We start from the raw sequence: 20,617 nt of genomic DNA, 5'->3' as shown, positions 1-20,617 counted from the left end.
TGAGACTAACGTGGAAATGTACATAGAAACTATAATAAGATATTCGTCGCGAAAATATACTTTAGCGAGAAATTAACATACAGCGTGAACAATAGCTTGGAAACATACGATTAGTGGCAAAATTGGTCTAACTACGGGTTATGGATTATTAATATAGCGAACGATTCATCGTTCAAATATCTCGATGATCTTTCTCAAGTGTGCGTTTCCGCCAAATATCTCGTAACTTTTATAGAAATTTTCAGATTCGTTTCCAATTTTACCGACAGAGTCGCGATAGCCGCGTCGTTACAATGCCAATGAAATTTCAAAACGCGTTGTACTATATATACATAAAAAGTTTTAATTTTTCCGTGGCATCGTGTTGCACACTGACTGTTCGTTGAACTAACGCGAAATCTCTCTTGTATGCGAAACAAATAAAATAAATTAACTGGAAAAACAGCGGCGGATGAGTAAGACGAGGGATGAAGCGAATCTTTCCTGTATGACTCAGCTTTCTTTCCCGATCGACTTTCTCGCTCCGGAACGACTCTCGTTTCCGTCCGTGAAAACAATGCTAGATAACGTCTTGCTACGTCTGTAGCAAACTGTAAAAGAATCGCAAAGAGATGGTGTGACGGAGTTAAATATAGCACGATGCAAAAGCTCCTATCACAGGTGCTAAGAAACGAGAGGAAACTGAGCGTTCGTTAAACAAAAATATCTGGATACAGCGTACGCTGCACTTTGCAAGTAGCTTGAAAGTTGAGAAAAATTAGTAACAAGGGTAATGAAAAGATAGAAGTAAAAGCGTGTTAAGTGACTCTGCGAGAGCAGTGGGATTGATAGGATAGGCTCGAACAAGAATTTGAGATCGGTAGAACGTGGTAGGAGCGAGACCAAGTCCATTTGTAGGCCATTGCCGACTGCTGCGATTAATAAATACCGTATACTACTACCAAATAATAATCTTCCTACTATCGTGAAATCGATGACGATATTCGATAACTACACCGAACTATAGTAAACTGTAACCGTGCTAACATACTATGAAAATAGCGTGAGCGAGTAGGAGGCTGGAAGAAGTAGAATTTCGAATTTATTTTACATGTAACGTCACAATCTACGTTTCGAAAATATGCAACGATTTTTCCACGAAATATTCGACTCGAGTGACTGTGGTTTCGCAGCTTAATCGGGCGCGATCACAAAACTATGGCGAAATTATTGGATTGGCAACTGAGTGATTGCGGATTTTGTCAATACCACCTAATGACAAAATCAGCAATCACTTAGTTGCGAAAAGCGATATATGCAGACGGATTCGGAGGAATAAAACGAAAGAAAGGCGAGAGATGGAAAAGGCAAAGCGGGGAGACAACGTCGCACAAGCGAAAGATCAGAAGCAAAGGATCGTAAATGATTTTAACGAGGAAACGATGATCGTTCAAGGACACTCTCGGCGTATTCTTTTCTGGAAGGGTTCGCGTGCACGTCACTGTATACGATAATGTTGGTCAACGAACCCTGCTGACGATAGCGACGGATCAATTGAAATGCACCCCTCTCGTCCTGTGTCTCGCGTTCTCTGTTATCGTTTCAAAGGGGAGATCCTATTCTCCCCACCGAAACGTTGCTTTCGAACCATCGAAAGAGATTAAGCGAAACCACAGCGACGAAACAAGAAAATTTCGCCCACAGATCGCCGGTCAAACTTACGATCCGCCGTAGACGTACAACGTGTTCGTGCGTATCGCTTTCGTCACGGAGCGTGCCGCGTACGCCTGACTTTGGCTGCGATTACCAAAGCGTAAAATTACTATTATTCTATGTATAATATTATAATTATGTTTATAAACATTAGCCAATTGCGATATTTTGGAAAAGACAGAACGTCGAGTAGAAGTCGGCAACGGAAGTCGTGGGCAAACGAACGAAAACTGTACAAAGAGACGTATACTCTGCGCACAGGAAACGAGAATGACATTCGTTTCGTTTGATATCGATTTAATAGGCGTCTTACCTTTTAGGCTTAAAAGGGCTTGAAGTTTGGTTGAGCGACGTTAGGTGCACCGACGATGCGTGTTTTACGGACGTTGAGGCAAAACAGAGACGTGCCGAAACGTTGGACGCGATCGGTATATTTCTCTGCTGGACAGTACGAACTAGTAGAGGCGATAAATATTTAAATGAGGCGACACTCGACTTTGGAGACAACGAGAGCCTAAAAAATGTAAATTTAACGCGTTAAACGCTTTATCGCCGCCTGGGAACCGACGCTAAACTTTTCGTTTAGGAGGTGTACCTCGATCTCTCGAGGCTGAAACGAAACTTTTTCTTTATACACACACACACACACATATTTTCCGTACTCGCGTCTAACGAAAAGTAAAACACGTTCAGCTCGGTGTTTAACCGCTTTGCGCGAAAACGTAACGTAACCCCGTGGAAAGAAGAAGAAACTTTTACGCAATAGTCGCGTGCCAATTGCCAATAACAAAACGTACCAAGTACATACTTACGTGTTATTACGTATAGCCAAAAATGTTCGGCCATAAAAGTGGCGTATATCGTTGATTCCTCCGCGTCACGGAGACTAGCCTCGTTTTCCAACGATAGAAAGAAGGAAGAAGCCGAGCAAACGGTAAACGGCGCGGAATTCGGAATCGATGGAAATCTCGAAAGGCAAACGAGAGGATAAACGGAAGATGATGCAAATAGAATAGGAAGAAACGGTGAAATTGCGCGAAAGGCGAAGGTGCGTCAGGGTGCCGCGGAAAGGAATAATTAGAACGAGTAAATATGGGAAAAGACTCGCAGGGAAGGAAGGGTCGCACCTATTCCCCGAGCGGCTGTGCCTCGCTCGGTTTGTCCCGATTCCTCTCGGGGGTGCGCACACGTGCGTATTCGTACGCGTACGCGCACGCGCACCTCGCCTCCAATCGTACCTGATAACGGCGGGTGTCCGACAACGCTCTCAGTTATGCCTGGTGCGGCTCGGCGTCGCGACGCAGTCTCCCATTTTTTTTTCCATCCACGTACCCCCGATACATCGACTTTGTTTTCTCGTTTGCCCGTAAACGAGCGAAGAAAAGGCGCGCGTGCCGAACGTCCGGTCGGTCGACAGGATGAGATCACGTTCTTTCGATTCGAGACGATGACATCGTCGACGCGTGTACCGTGTTTCGCGACATCGACCGGTCAGTGGCTGCTAAACGAAACGTCCACTCGTGCGGCCGATCGCTAATGTACGGCTGTTAGGTAGCGCGTTTTTCGACTTATTCGACTCGCACGCCAGTCGATAGCCAGCCGCGTCTTCCTCGAAAACGGACGATCAGCGCGAAACCGCGAAACAACGTTTCCAAGCGTTGTTCGACGCGAGTTCTGGGTCGCTCGAGGTTGTCCAGCTAACATGCGCGTAGTTCATCGAGGAAACGAACGAGTCCATCTTCTTCGCCTTTTGCGTACATTTGCGTAGTTTGTCGGTCTTCTTTACACGCGTCCAAACTAGTCGAAAACTAGTCAGGAAATATATTAGGAAATCGTTAAAGGCAATCGAATGGTGCAAAGTGGAGTGGAGTTTCTGGTTATAGCGATCTACCGAGGATGTAGGTAGAGCGACAACGTCGCCGTTTCTTTCGATCGTTTGGGAAATATCGCGCGAATCGCTCGCTTGATCGTGGCTACGATGTTGCTGCTTCCGTTGTTGTTGATGCCGATGGGGATTCTAGCCTCTGGTAAGTAAACGGTGTTAGCCGCGATTTCCAAACGGCGTGCGGCACCGAATTTTCGTATTACGTGAAACTCGATTATTTGATCGGAAACGCTAACCTTCTTTCTCTTAGATCGTCAAATAAAAACAGGTAAATACGAATAAATAACCGGTCGAACCAAATACGGTGTATCTCTCGATACGCGGCAGAATTTTAATAATCTTGTTTATGCGTGTCCTTAGACGTTTAAACGTCTAAAACGGCTGTCTAAAACGTACAAGCCGTGGCGCAATATCTTCGTCATCTACGATGGTTTTTCAAAAACATGACTCCTTGAAAAAAGAAAAAAAAAAAAGGCGAGAAATACGAGCAAGATGAGAAAAGGGATAAAAATGCGTGCGCTACCGGCATGGCACATCGCGCTGCCGTGTCGTGCTCGATCGCGCAAAGTCACGCTACTGGATCTACGACGAATCAACGCGAACCGGCATTGTATGCTAAAATTTGCGTACATTGCACAATCCGAATTAGCATCAGCGACTGGCCAAGTTCGGGTTCGGGATTTCGCCCGATCGACGTAAGTGGAGCAAACGACTTTTGCGATCGAAGCGAGTCGCCGGACGGAAAATCGAACGAACCGAGTATATTTTCAAAGGAACGCCGCCACGCGAAGGTTTGTGGACCGATGACATTCGCACTTGACCGTAATCGGGGGACACGATATCGCGATATCGCGATGTCGCGTGCAACCTCGGTCTCACGTGATTCCGATGCAGTCGAAAAATCGATACCGCTTCGCTAGAGTTCATACGTTTATGCTTACCTTTCTCCCTTCGAACCAACGTCCTCTTAACGTTTCCCTTTCGATCGCTCGTCCATTCTGCGGTTTCTGTCGAATCGCCGATCACCCACGAACGAGAATCATCCGACGAATCAAAGCGAATCTACGAACAAGATACAACAAATATTACGTCACATTCTGACAAGGTTACAGTGCCACGACAAAATAATTTACTTATAATTCTCAATGAGAATTGACTGTAAAAAGTCTACCAAATAAAAAAAAAAAAAAACCATTCTGAGAAGCTCGTCAGATGGGTTTGTTTAATTATTTATAGATAGGACGTTTAGTTGTTTAAGCGGTGGTTTCGTGCAAATGATATGTCGAAATGTGAATTACGAAGGAAAATTTTTAATTTTTAATCGCGAAAGGTTGGGAAAAAAAGATGTGATTCAGCTTTTACACATTTCGCAGCCCCCCAAAAAAAGCTACTGGATCGAGTTGAAATGGAACGCGTGGAGTTCAATAGCGAACGCATAATAATAATTACTAGACTTCGGATTTCCATGAATTTATGCGTTCGTAGAAAATTCGCAGCTGCAATGATAATTCGCGTAATACGCGGAATTATATAAAATATGTAAAACAGAATACTTGTTACAAATACTGTTTAATAAACGAAACAAATCTCTCTCTCTCTCTTGATCTTAAATCTCTTCGATTTCGTTTATTTAAATTATAGAAATACGGAAAATTGCACAGAAATCCGCAGTTTAATATCGCGAAACGTTTAACGGCGCCGTTTGTCTCGGAAAATTCATTAACGCGCCATTACAGCGGTCACTAAGAGTTTTCGATTAATTACAAGACACCGAGCGCGTGTGCCAGTTGCGTATCGCGCGCTAACGCCGAGACATGCAAAGCGATCATTTAACGGTGGAAAAACACGCGAGAATCGGATGAAATCGAGCCAACAACCGGTCGATTCGCCATCGACCGATTTCGCACGGTTCTAAGAACGATCGAACGATTGATTTCAAAATCGAAAGTCCGATGGACGCGCGATGCGCGTTTTCTCGTACAATTCAAAGCTCGCGAGTAATCGGAGCGCAACGCGTTTATCTCAGGTTCGCGAGAATGGCTTTCCGTTTGCGTACGATTTGTCGGTGCGTGAACGCGCGACTCGACGCGAGTACAGATGAGCTGGTGGTACGCTCGATGAAATCTGGCGCGCGCCACAATGCACAGGATTTCTAAAGTCGAATTTCCACTGTTTGCACTTTGCGCTAGATGAACGCCGCTTACGTCTTTGTTTCATACGCGGATGAACTTAAACTTAAGCGAAAACGCGTGGCCATTCGGTGTGACCGAGCTTCTTCGTAGTTCCCAACTCCGCTGTCTTTATCGCTTCTTCATCGCGTTCGTATCTCCTCGGATATCTTCCTCCTTTCAACTACTTTATTCCGAAAGAAGCGTGGAATACGCGAAAGTTACAGAAATTGAATGAAACGTTATTAAAATATATTGTCTTCGAATAAAAATATTCTTAAATAAATTGTTTTTATATCTATCTAAATGTAACATCTACTGCGGGTCATATAGAGCCGAGAAGGACGGAGGATTAACACGATGCGTGTTGATGGCGCGAACGTAACATCGCCCTCACCAGGTGACGCCATAATACCAACGTAGAGTTATCTGTACTCAATTCCGCGTTAATTCCGAGACCGGTGCACGCGGCCGATTAACGTTCGAGACTCGCGACCCGCATGCACGCGCCAATCTATGGCTGCTTATGCTTACGCCAGCAATCGACCGTGTCTCTTCGAACGAACACCATTAGCCGTTCGTTCGTCGTTCGCCGTGGTTTACTGTCCAAAAATACTACGTCCATGTAACGCGAGCGATCGTTGCAAACGACGAGAGCAAGAAAGAAGAGAGTTTCCGACTTTTTCACCAGCACGGGCGTCGAGCAAAGTGGCAACGATGGTAAAGTTGTTGGCGAACGATGAAATCGACGAATCGCTAACATCGCGTGCAGCTACGAAATCGTTAATCAACGCCGGCCTTAAAAGCAACCCTCGCCCCCTAACTACCAATTCGTAATCAGAGCAAGAGGGGGAAAGGTAGAAGACCAGCCAGAAAGAAAGAAAGGGAGGACAGAGTTGGGGGCGTCGGATCTCCAAGAAAGGTCGCGACGTTTAGAACGAGCGTAGCGGGAACGCAAAATCAAAGATACCAAGTGAAGTAAACGATCGGAATCGAACTTGCGTGAATTTCCTAATTTGCGTAATTTCTGTGCCACCGTAATTAGGTTGTCCGAAAAGTTTCTTTCGTTTTGTAAGGAAATAATAGACGCGCAATGTCTTTGTGTTTTATATTAGTTTATCGAGCTATGCACGAACGTAATAATAGCAATATAACGAAATGCATCATTCGATAAAATAATATAAAACAGAACTTGTTGTTCGTCTATTATCGCCTTATGAAACGAAAGAAACTTTTCGGACAACCTGATATACCTGTCATCCGACATGTTAACGAAATACGTTTCCACCGAAATGGGAGCATCAGCGCGATGACAAAGGGATTACCAACGTTCCTCCAAACATTAGCGTTTCGGCCGAGCTTCGATCCACCAAAAGGCAAAAGGTTTCTCCGAGTTGCTCGAGCAAAAACCGATCGCCGAGTACCTTTGTACTTGGTATTTACCAGGTGCATTGTGCGTTGCGTTTCGGTACGCGTTGTACGCTTTACGGTTCGTCGTTAGCCGATTCCATCCTATTCGATGCGCGTAATTCGTTATCGACGGAACCAAGTTCCGTCGCTACGCTCTTTATGCCTTGGCCTTTGTTCTCCGTAATTCTGGCGGAGTCTCACGTTGGTACATGGTGTATCAAGGTCCTTTGTTTGCACGCGATACAACGTAGACGATGATCGTTGGTATCGGAATTTCGATCGCGATCGGTTTAAAACGTTCGCCGTGTGTGCGACGCGAATCCAACTCGCCGCATACCTTCGGATTGCGTATGCTATCGACTCGAACCAGGCAGGCGAAATAAAATTCCTGAAATTATGAAAGAGTATTTCATAATGTTCATATCGGTTATATACGCAAAGTTTCGCGATACAAAGACGGCTATTGTGCGAGACGCGGTGAACGTGTTAAGGTGCGTTTAGATCGAGCGTGCGAGTGCTCGTTCGTCGCTCGTTTTAGTAAAATGAAATTCCGTACAAAGAATTCGCCCGAGTGCTCTAAAATTGCGTTCGCATTATCGATATTCATTGCCGATATTTCCAAGTCTTCGACGTTATCGTACGTAAGAACCATCGATATATATATATCGTCAGTGCGATATTAAGAGAATGTTGAGAACCTCGAAGTATTGCCAATAAATATTGATAGTTTGAACGCACCTTTACAGCATTCTAAAGAATGGCTGAAAAATGTTTATTCGTTTCTTTTAACCGCGAAAGCAGAGAACGAATTCATGGAACAGGCTCGCAGATGTTTCGTTCGATTTAAACGACGAAAAGAAACTAGCAATGTGCGACTTCCAATCTACTTTTCATAACGAAGATTATCTTCACGTGCGTATGGCGATAATTTAATTGATTTTATTTCCACTGACGCGTAACGGAACACGCGGGCCCCACTTCGGCAGCTAATCGTACACCTGAAAGCAACGAAAGAAGTTCGTACAAACGTGTACTTTGTTTGTCTTTGTGGTTTATGACGCAAGCTCTTTTTCAATCAACGCTTTCTAAATAAATGTATCGCACGTGCAGCTTCTACGGCCATAGCCTGTCTGTTCCTCGAACTTAAATCTATTGGAGTTTTACTTGTAGAGACACTTAAAATCTATCGCGTAGGCAACGCTTGTTGAGATACTTTGGTTCAGAATCGACTAAGCTTTTCAACAAGTTTCAAGAAAATCAGAAACCATTCGGAACGTAACAGGATCCATGATCAGTTCTATGACGTCTACGGACTCAGACTTTAATTAGACGGCGCAAAATCAAATAGAAAATTCGTTGCATCTTATAAACGAAGATCTCGTAAAGTTGTATCTCACGTAGAAAGAGTACATATTTAAACGAACGTTCTTTGTTGTATTTAGATGTATGCTCAGATCGATGCTATGAGTCTCACACGTTCTACCGCACCCTGTTACACGCTCTGTTCTGTATATCAATTTCTGAAACTAGTGAAAATTTGATCGTCGAGAATAATTCTGAGAATCGAGGATCGCCGAATACCGGAAGAAATTCCTAAGAACGGACCGAACGTATCTCTCTCGTCTAACTGAGTTCCGATCTAAACGAGGTAAAACACAGAGTTTGGCTCGACGTTTCTTGCTCGTTTAGTCCAAAGCTGCGACGAAAAGGTTAATGGGAGAAGCACGGACGCACGATGGAAACAATGGGAACACGGTGAAGGTGGATCGACCTAGTCGCCGCGCGTGTTTCACGTGTAATTCGTTAACGTTGTAATTTAATTTAAGGTTTACTAGGAAAAACATTAAGCGTATGTAGGTGAACCGTGAGCGAGAATCCCAAGGGTATACCACACCCCATAACCCAAATACTACAACGGCAAGAAGTGGAGGCAATCGTTTCGCCAGTAGCTTCCTCCGAGTCTGCCAATTTTTTTGAAAATCGCAATTTACGGCGACGGTTACGGCGTAGGTGCGATCGCGGATGGAATTAGAAGTCGCACTCGTGAGATCAACATTTAAGTGTCTCGTAAACGCGAACCAAGGCGCATCGTGATACGTGTTACGAGTCGTTAACGAGTACAAGAACGGTAGGAGTAAGCACGCTATTGAAATTACAACGAACGTACTTTCTCGTTGCTGTACCGACTCTACCTACCTATCTACCTACCTCTGCCCTTTTTCTCCTTTTTCGCCGCCCGTTCGTTGACGCTTTTTTCCATAGTCGGTTATTTCCATGGTAAGCGACGAGACGATTAACGGGACGAATACCTCTAATTTGAAAGTCTAAACGAGAAGAGCGAGCGTCCTTTTCGTACGGTCACGGTATCCTACGTATATGCTAATACTCGTTTCCATCTTCGTAAGCATCAGGGATCGAGCATGTATCCGACGTATCGCGTAACGCTCCTCTTCTCTGCAGTTCGCTTTAGTCTTCGCTCATAGCGAAGATCAGCTTGTCAAAGAGACGATGTCCGTGTATCGTTGATACGGCGTAGTACGATGAAAACCTTCTTCCTTCTCTTCCGTCGGTCGAATGATCGAGGAGCGCTACTGAGAACACGCCACAATCATAGCCTTTGCGTTCGCGCCAACCGAGCGACGAATGCCTCGTTCTTCCGGTTTAACAACGTTTTGTAAAACGAACGAGCGAGTAACGTTTAATAAGGTGGAAGCGTAAAGAAAACGTTCGTTTGCCGCTTGGCGATCGTTCGACGAATTGTATCAGGTTGTCCGAAAAGTGTCTTTCTTTCGCAAACATACAAACGTGATACCAAGTATGTGAAATGTCGCGGTGTTTATCTCGACAGAACAAAATGGATCGTACGTAATTCAACGAAATAATATCAAACAAAAAACGCTGCGCGTCTATTATTTTCTCATAAAACGGAAGAAACTTTTCGGACAACCTAATAAATGGAATATTCGAATGATCTGAGAACGCTGTATGCCTTCGCGACGAATGCCAATGAACGTTCGTGGAGATTAAAACGAGCATTCAGAATGATCGATAGCTGTTTCCATTTAATCTTCGCTTGGACCCGTGACAACGATGACCGATGAAGAAATTACAATTGCGACTGCGAGTTTCGTCCTTTTCCACGATTTATTTATTTCGTTGTAAACGGGTTGGCTCGCTTGTTATAGACAAACGAAACGTCGCGGGGTAGAAAATTAATGCGATTATTGCAATAATCGTGCGAACGTCGAACCCGCTTCGCAGAATTTTCTCTGCGTTTTAGTTTAAAGGAAAATATATAGAATCGTGAAAGAAGTTCACGCCACCAGTGAATTGCTTTGCTGAACTTGACAATCCGACGATAACGTCGGTATGTTCCTGGGTAACTGCTAAGAGGACGAAAAAGCAAAGTAAAATGGAAAATTCGCTTTTCGACTTCAAGAACACACCGATGACCTCGCAGGCCAGACTCGTGATTTTGTCTCGTTATTTCATACATGCGATTTGTTGGAATACAACGATATTACACGCATAGGCACAAATAATCTTACACAGGTATTTGAACAGGACACTTACACAGGTCATACTCATTACTGTATAGAGAGTGGGGTTCAAAATATTTAAGGGTCATGGGTCACCATCTATGACTAGTCTGAGAGTAATTGGCCAACTGTCAATAATCTTGCATACTTTGTTAATTATATCACTCGCTTATATACATTTGGTTCTGTAGTTCTGTTTAATAAATATCACTGAATATTATTTTAACATAAATATATTGTCTTCCATAGATTATTAATCTTAACTTTAAGATTAAATTCTAACACGATTTAATTTTGGTGGAGTTACAACGAAGTACAAATCGTAATTAACACTAGAACTACCACACCAGCCAAATCGACTGCTTTTACAATTTTATTTTAAAATTCCTACTTCGTGTTAAATATTTTGTCCGTGATGATGTAATGACTTTCGCAATGATAACTAAAAGAATAATATAATGAATTTCATTTTATTTTTTATGTATTCGAAATCAAAATAATTTTGTATCAAGGCTACTTATACCAATAGCAGACAACATAACTGGTACTTGTCAAAGTGTAAAAGAGTCCTGCTACCTGTTTATCGAACCCAAATTAACCAGTTTCCTCATTTTGTACAACTTCTCACACGTTTTTCTAATTTTTACTGTGTTTCATTCAATAGGATGATATCAGTTATCAGGAAAGTTCCGGATCGATCGCTAGATCGCTAGATGTTAACATTAGAAATACCACACCAGTAAAAATGACCGATTCTACAATTTTAGAAATATGTCAACCCTGGTTTAGGGGTCATGGTCCCAGATGGATTAATAATACCAAAAATGTACTACATAACATGGAATTTCTCCTGTAATCAATAAATATAAAAATATTCTATTATTTCTTATTTTTTAAAGACCAATCATTTTGACTGGTTTTGGTAGAAATAACTTCGTGTTAACTATCTAGTGTTAAATACTCGAGATCGTTAAATATATTTCTTTGGAAATCTAATCTACACGATTCCATCCGATGGTTTCCAAATCGTCGCCTTTTCTGCAACGCTGAAGTGTTTCTTGATTCGGAGAATCTATCGAACGTTTCAATATTATCTCTAATTTAATATGTTCAACGTCCATTTGTAAAACCAAACATTTGGAGGAATGCTTGGTGAAACCATTTCCATGGTACGAACAATCGCATAAGTGTCTTGGGTGCATTCCTGGAGCACGAAGGATGTTCGATTTCCGATTCGCCGAACGATCGGCGAAAAGACTCTCCTTTACACTTTCGTATTATTAAATTTCATTAAATTATTAAGCTGCATTCCGCTCGAAGGTGGGAAATCTAAACGCGCGATTACTCGCGAGTATCGTAATTACGGCTCATCGATCACTCGTATCTACGCTGCTATTCGAATCGAAACCGGTCGTACAACGTCGGTAACGACTGGAATCGATAGTAGGTCGCGATCGAACGCGCGATTTGAAAACACGCGTCATATCGTCTAGAAATCTACGTGGTATAAAAAAAAAGAGCCAGTCGTAAAATAAGAAAAGCAGCCCGATCGATGAATGAAATATGAGGTAAAAATGAACAAGAAATTAGTCACCGTGGCTCGTTACACGTTGTATCGTTTCCACTTTCCACGTTGCATCCGTAGCATTATACAGAGCAAACAGAAACGCCATACGGCCGTTTAGTTAGCCGTTGTCAACGTCGCTTTCCAGTACGCGTCTGTAGCGTATTATCGCCAGAACTATGTGCTATCGAATCGTGTACACCATCCGAGTTAATAAGAATATAACGCTACTGACACATAGTCAATTTCAACGTGCAACGCGACTACTCGCCGACGCGTTTGACGAGCTTGCAACGTTCTGCCCTCCGTTTTGTTACAAGTTGCATGTAAATTCTACGTTCGTACCGAGAGTTTCGTTCAATTCTCGTTCGATTTAATGGAAGAAAAATATTTAAAATTATGCAAACGATAGGTATTTCAAGGTATTATGAAGCGATTACATATAGTTAGTCGCATTTATATTGTGTGAACGCGCGCTACTATCTTTGTATTGGTAGCTTTGTACGAGAAAGGACGATTTAAACATCGTGCTGTTTATTCTACGGAAATACGAACCATTTATTATGGCTTGAAAATGCTTAAACAATTTCATCCTAACAATAACGTTTAATTGTATAGGTAGATTGAATAGATTTTTAACAGAGAGAAGGTTGTCCTTTTCCTTTTCTTTCTTAAAATCGATGCTATCTATTCGTTATAGCTTCTAATAATATCTGCTACGATTATTATTAACAATTGTGCAATTTCGCGAGAACCTGTACGCTTTCCTCTGTGATAAATTACAGGCTGTCTGTTATCGAGACTGGTATCTTTTCTCGAATACTGGTAATGTGAAAATGAGACAATTTTCTCTTCGAAATCTATCGGAAAGTGAAACGTTATTTTTAGGAAGAAATTACCTACGAATTTTTAAGCTACGATAAATGGCTTCGTATCTTTGTCGAATAATCCACACGATATTTAAACAAAGCCACAACTGCACAGATAGTTCTGTGCCCGAATATTAATGCGACTAACAGTACGAAACTGTACGCGAAGTCAGAAAAAGGCGAAACGAATTTTTCATTGTTCTGAATTAAATCGTGTAAACGATACCTACGACCGATGCACGAGAGAGAAAGAACCATTAATCCTATAGCTGGAGACCGGAAAAATTTGCTAACCGTGAAAGTGAAACAAATGAAACGAATTTATTTTCGTTTTGACACGAAATACGAACGAAATGACATCGGTAGGAGATGAATGTAGACTGTACACAGAATATTTCAGAGAAGCAATCTACGATCGGGAAACGGAACGAGGGCGAAAGTTAACGAAGAAAGGCCAAAAGGAACGGACGAGGAAAAGGGAGGAGAACACGAACGAAAGACGAACGATAACAGAAAAGAGGAAAAATCGCGCGTCGTCGCTTTTGTTCGCAACGGATCTAAGAAATGAAATCGAAGCGTTCGTTACGAGGTAATCGCCCCTTAAAAAGTAGGCCGTGTTTACCGTAACTTTGATTAACCGTTCGACGCCTTATTGCCGGTAAAATTGGCACGACGCGCTTGCGTTGCGTTGCGTCGCGTTATGTTTCGAGTTCCAGGCGAAACTCGTTCACGAGCGCCGTCAACGAACCACAAAGGGGTGAATTAAAGAAACGGTCGATACGTGGCTCGCGTGGCTACGTGTATATACACTCGAAGAACGACCTGCGTCCTTTCACAACATCGCTCTGAAAGCAAATGGAAGGAACGCTTTATTCTCGCGTGATTTTCATTCAAGATTTCGGTCGACAGATTTCGATCGACAGATATCGCCGCGCCGGTTGCGCAACGTTACCGGGTTGAAAAAGTTGGAAGAAGCCTAAAGCCGAATTTAAGAGCCGAAGGAACACGGCCGACGAACGCTGCTTAAATTCTTGTTTTATACGCGGATGGAACGAAGATAAAAGTATCGTTCTTCCAAAGTGAAACGACGTAAATTCGGTACAGTTTTTACTTCGGACGACCATCGTGGATGATTCGACCGCAGCAAAGCCGAATTTACATATTTCCAATTTGGATTCGTCGAAAAACATTGTTTTCACTCGCGCTTCGTCCAAAGTGACCGCCGAACAATGTAAACAGAGTAGAGGCATCCACCTTGGACGAATTCAACCGATAGGAATATTCCCCCGGTTTTCATCTTTCATTTTCATAGCCGCTGTGGATGTCCACTCGGTGATCATGGAAATCCAAAGTGAAAAGGTGTGAATTCGACTCGAACGTGAAAGACGAAGAGCCATCTCGTTCAATGTGACCACTTAGGATGATCGCTTTGAAGGAAAGCGATATTTTTCGATAAATTAAGCGAAGATATGTAAATTACATTATAATTGAATGTAAAAAACGAGAGCCGGCGTATTTATTTATTCGTTTGGTATATTTAAAGCAAAGTTGGCACTACTTTGTTCGCTGCTTCGTTCGTTTTTCAGGCGAAACGCGGACGAAAATGTTCCTCGACGAATCATCCACGATGTTCGTCCAGAGCGAAAAGGTGTAAATTCGACTTTAACGAATTTCTTTTTCGAGATCGAGCGAAGGATAAGCGCGAAGAGGCACGCGACGACGGCTACGTTTTAAAAGTGAACGCTTTCGTCTCGACGCGCTCTCCCCGTTCGTTTGCCCCGATCTTTCTTCTTCGGAAAAGCCGATAAATATCGAGGAGAGATATTAAGAAGGTCGTAAGTTCGTTGTTACGGCGTTTAAAAGTTGCCGGGTAAGAGCAACACACCTTTCCCCGAGTTGGGGTGTCGAAATCACCTAAATATAGTTAAGCTATTTCCGAATTCGGCATAGCGCGTGGAAACGCGCGTCGTGAAAACGAATGGGTCTGGCTGTCGGTGATCGAAAAAGGGAAAAAGAAGGAAAACCGAGGTGTCGAATGGCTCGAGGGTGGCGCAGAGGAGGGAGAAGCTGGTCGACGGTAACCGAGTGATACGTTCGCGCGAGTGTCGCGCAACAATGAGAAACTTGTTAATTTTCCGAGCGGAGATGTTTGTACAGGTGTGCGCGATCGAGCTGTTTTCGATGTCTACGTTCAGTCGTGGCGATGCGCCACCGTTCGGGAGCGATACGCGGTGGAAGATATTTTTCCAAGATCGGTGAGCACGAGAAAACGAAGAAACGAGGAAGAAACCGGCAAAAGGAGCTGAAAAATATCTGAAAATCAGGACACGCTCGAGAAGACGCGAAACCAAATGAGATACTCGTGAAAGACGATGGAAAATGCACGTATTGCAAAGCTGGGAATCGTGAGAAAACGGAAAATCGGGGAAAAAAACTCGCGGAAGGCGTTGACAAACATTTGAAAGTGGGCAAAGTAGGAAACCGAGAAAATATAGCGAAAAGAAGAGACAGGAGCATCGAGGGAAAGAACGTTAATAACGTAATAAAAATAATGTAGCAAAATTGTTAGGGTTTCATATTTTATGTTTCCGTTTAGATCTATACGTTGTTGAAATCGAAAGACTGCGAGATTATACGTCAGTGTTAAAGATGTATAGACGATAAAAAATATAAAGGATGCGTGCTAAGGTGAAATTTGAGTTGCAGTTTTCGAGTTTAAATGTCAAGCACGAAAAACGTTAAGCTTGGTGGTTGAAAAAGTAGACCATAAGTATATATCAAGGAGAAAAGTAATGGAAAATTCTTAACCCGCAGAGGAACAGCTATGAATAAGTAAATAAATAAAATATATTTTAGTGCAAGCCAAGCAATAAAGATATAGTGCTACCTACTAAGAAAATAATAGGAAACGAAAGAAAGTGGCAGTCTCGGGTGAATTAGGCGTCTGGCCAGGTATACGCGATGGCGAATCAATTTACAGGAATAGAGGGCGCGTATACCGAGATGGTGATACTATGGTGGCCCTACGATGGACGCAAGACGTAACTAAGGTGGCGAAGTGGCCCGACTCGAACGCGGCAGGTTCTTGCAGATCGGCGACCGAGAGGGTGCCGAGTTGTATGGCTGCGCGTATCGTATTCACGGTGTCTCTGTTTTCGGGAATCGTAACTCGATGTGCGAATAGGGTTTCCAGGTACAACGATCTCGTGCCTCTAGAGATCTACTAGAACGAACGATCTCTCGTCTTTCAGCCGATTTCGTTTTCGATCCTAACGATCCAATATCGTCGCTCGCCTTCGATCGCACGCTGAGAGAATTTTTTAAAGACGCGTTCAGGGAGCTACTTTCGAATCAGCAACAAACATTTCATCGACGCAATTTCACCGAAACCAGCATACGAAATCACCGACCGTCGTTTCATCGACGTCGTCTTCTGGCGAAAATTATTACGCTTATCGCCATACGTTACCGTCCGTTATACACAGTCGTTCCTGCTCCCCTTGCTCAAATCTATGCTATTGATATTTCTTACCACTCCCATACAACTCGCTTCTTACGACTTTTCGACGGAAAAGGTAACTCGCAAACAGCAGCGGCGGACATACGCACACGTGTATCAGAGAATTGTGTACCTATGTGCAATACGATGTTAAAAAGCGTGCGGGATGGTCGGAGTGAAACCTACCCTAACCTTGAAAAGATTCAAGATAATCCAAATTTAATTTCCTTTTAAGCAGAAATGAACGTGGGTGAAGTTAGATTTTTTACGGGCCACGCATACGTACATCAGGCTGATGACTTTGACAATATATCAAAAAATTGTGGAAATTCCTTCCAAGTGGCTTACTTTTTGCAAATATTTACCTACATAATTTGCGTTAATTAATAGTAAAAAAGTACCAATACAGTACATCGTAATATCGTAGTAACTTTTATCAATTCCCTTTATTTTTTCACGCATGGAAATGAACGTTTAGATACAGATGCACGATTAGCGATGACATATGACAATTAATATACTAATTGTCGGCAAAGAGAGGATGCCGATGATTTCATCCCTATAAATAAACATCGTTGGGAGAACTCTGTGTCAGTGAAATCGTGTCGACGAGGTGATCGTCGATAGTTCAAAGGTAACCCGCATTTAGACCAAACGACCAACAACACATAGAGCGAGAATGATAGAAATCGTTCGTGCTCGTTTAACGTACCAGTGATTTACAACCTTTTCCATCTCGTGACACGAATTAATTACTAAAATTTTGCGGCACCGTCGAAACATATATCGTGTTCGCTTCAAGACAGAGTATTCGTACCGTACAGCTATTGTTGCTTTTATACTATGATTTAGAGAAAAAGACATCAGTGGTTTTGACTAAACGCAGTAGCTACAAGAAGTACTTGTAAATACCCCCATTTTCCAACGAACCGTTTTTATCAGGTTGCATACTTCATTTTCATAATACAATGGAGTCTCGGCTATTCGAGTTCCGTATTATTCGAGGTGCTTCCAACTTTACCATAACTTCATTTTTCTCGAAATTTTAGCACGAAGAATACGAAAGTGTACATACATAGCCAGTTAATCAAACTTCCAATCGATTAAATACGCCTACAGTATACGATACGCCTATACAAACCTAAATACGCGCACAACCTTAAGCCATCAAAATGTTTTCTATGATTTTATTATACGACTTATGAATACTAATAAATTACTCGAGGTAGGTCTCACATCGCCTCGGATGATCAAAGATTTACTATACTCTTTACAGTCGTATAAAAATACCACCAAAAGATATGAAACTTAATATACTTGGACTTAACGAATCAGTACGTAAATACCGTAATAAATACGATGGAGTGCAAGTCCTCGTTGCACAATGTATATTCAGCTATTTTATATTTTGAAGATTGTAGCCCCATAACGTTCGTAAACTCTTTCATCTCATTTATCTTCCGTCGCGAAGATCGCGGTCAAGTAATTCAGCGAACGAATTCAACCAAACGGCTACGTTCCCGCTTAAATTGCTCTAACAAGAGGATCGTTCGCGCGCTTCGTTTAAACGCAGCTTAACGCGAAAGACTTTGTGCGCGCATTCGCCAAGCAGTTAGATCCTAACGTTTAACATAGAGGCCACGATACAGAGACGTGTGCGTATGCGAGCGCGTGTGCCTGCGCGCAAGTCTGCGTTCCAGACACTTTGCGCGTTTAACTCGACTCTCGCGTGACCGTCGCATCGCGGCTGCACGCTCCTTCGTCCGCCTTTCCACCGTACCCTCGCTATCGCACCCTCGCCCTCGACATCGCCATCACCGGAGGCCTTCCCTACCGAAATATCTTCTTACCCTACCCCTTCCACGAAATACGCACGCGTCCTCCTCCCACGACTCGGAATTATCGGGCCGATTCTCAGCTAGAAATTCCTACACGCGCGAAACTCCAAAATTTCATTTAGAAAATTTCCATCGGAAACAACAATTTCCATAGAGTTCGTTCGTAGAGATGGCACACGATAGGAGAGCGAAATGTCGCGCGAACGATCGAAGAGTGTAGTATCGATCGAGGCGAACACGGTAGACGGCACATGGAATCGCAGATGTTCCAGGAACGGATCTCGCTCGCGTATGGAATCGCGCAATCGCGACTGGAGTTCCGCGAAAACACCGTCGAGGATCTTGATCGCGATCCTTATCCTGCAAGAGCGTGCGGCCGTGCGCGTTCGCCGAGCAGGACTTTAACTACTTGCTGTGTATCGATTAAACGCGCTCACCTTGACACGAGTCGTTTCCACGAAGTTGACCGTACGCGAACCCTCACCGTTGAACTTTACAATGCCAAAGACGAAGCGTTTATTTTCGTCTTGCGATCGAAAACATTTTGCATCGCAGGAGCTGCGACGGCTCGGTTGTATTGCTGACTCTTGCATTCGTGCGAGAAGTATGGCTTATGGTGTTCGAGTTTCGGTCGTCCCTTTTTGGCTGGCATCTCTGCGAGTTGATTTATCGTGTTTAGTTCAATTTCTGGTGGTTAGGAACTCGCTTAGAACTTTCTACGTCCCTCGTGATCGACTGTTCAGAAATTCATTCTTAACGAATCTGTTAGTAAGGAGACGGGCTACCAGCGTCTCACTGCCGATAACAGACTTATTAGGTTGTCCGAAAAGTGTCTTCTTTTACAGACGCGTCTTTTACAACGATGCATCTTTATACAAACGTGAAACCTAATCTGTCGAACGTTGAGATCTTTATTTTGATAGAACAAATTGGATCGTACGTAATTTGATAAAATAATATAAAACGGAAAACGTTGTGCATCCATTATTTCCTTATAAAACGAAAGAAACTTTTCGGACGACTTAATACTTGCTTACTTACTTACAGACTACTAGTACTCACGGTACTGGAGCCTTGTACGCGAGTACCAGACTGATCGTCGCAGAAAGCTTACACTAGCAAAATCGAGAATATTCGTACGCATTGTTTCAACGCGATAGTTGTCGTCGATGATCCTAACAATTGGTAGGACTCGAATCCTAATCTAAATGCTATCGTCGGATGATAGGCGACCACGAGAGATTACATTTGCTAGTCAGATTACACAATTTTAATTCATTATCTTATACGATAACGAACAACCGTAACGACCACTATCATGTAAATTGCAGGATACACATTGGAACGAAGCATGCTAGAATTATGTTCCGAATACGATACCAATTAAGCGTAGAATAATAAAACGAGAACTTCTCGCCGCTTCGCGTAATAAACAGTGACTCGAAATTTACGTGTGCGGATAACGACTCGGTAAAGAGCGCCGCTTTTCTCTTCCAGAACTCTACTTTCCTCAGTCGAACCTGGCCGTAAGGATACCGTACCTGGCGCGGGACGATGGACACATTTCATGGAAGTTGAAGCTGCTCGAGCTGAGGACGCTTCGAAACGATTCGACGGAACCGAGTCGCGTGAACTATCGCGTCACCGTGCCCCGCGAACCGACTGTTTCCATAGATTCCGAGACGAACAGCCTGCTGCTGCACGGTTTTTCAAAGAAAGGTAAGCGTAATGTTCTTCGATCTACGCGTTTCGCTTCGGACGCAGACGTTACCGCGTCTTTCGTTTTCTCGCTTGCCAAGGCGCGACCGGATCCGATACGATCGTCGTTCTGGCGAAAGAAGACGACAGCAACGAGGCCGTCCTGGAAATCACGGTGGAACCATCTCGTGTTAACGGGACGGAAATCAAATGCGCGGACTACGTTCAGGTAATTAGATCGTCGCTCCACGGTCTATTTCGTGAGACTCTGTCGCTCTACCGTTCAACGTCGTTTCGTTTTCAGGACATGTGCTTCTGGAACGCGTCCAGTTATAAGATATACGAAAATCAACCGGTCGCGATGATCGGTACCTTCGGACCTGGCATTTACACCGATCTTTGCTCCAATTTTCACGTAACCGACTACAAGCTATTAAACGGCAAGTAACCCTTTC

At 43.3% G+C, this 20,617-nt stretch overlaps 1 protein-coding gene across 1 annotated transcript in view; it reads left to right on the top strand.

The window, feature by feature from the left end:
• Positions 1-2,973: 2,973 nt before the first annotated feature.
• The window catches only part of Ret (protein kinase receptor Ret oncogene), a 33,528-nt gene continuing 15,884 nt past the window's right edge, over positions 2,974-20,617 (top strand). Inside the window, exons 1-4 of the mRNA XM_072000310.1 lie at positions 2,974-3,719; positions 19,962-20,183; positions 20,264-20,391; positions 20,467-20,602. Coding sequence (XP_071856411.1) covers positions 3,671-3,719; positions 19,962-20,183; positions 20,264-20,391; positions 20,467-20,602 — 535 coding nt within the window. The 5' untranslated portion in view covers positions 2,974-3,670. The remainder of the gene's footprint in view (positions 3,720-19,961; positions 20,184-20,263; positions 20,392-20,466; positions 20,603-20,617) is intronic.

This window comes from Bombus fervidus, chromosome 3, assembly GCF_041682495.2.
Source record: "Bombus fervidus isolate BK054 chromosome 3, iyBomFerv1, whole genome shotgun sequence".
Taxonomy (NCBI): domain Eukaryota; kingdom Metazoa; phylum Arthropoda; class Insecta; order Hymenoptera; family Apidae; genus Bombus; species Bombus fervidus.
This window is presented reverse-complemented; position numbering and strand designations above follow the sequence as displayed.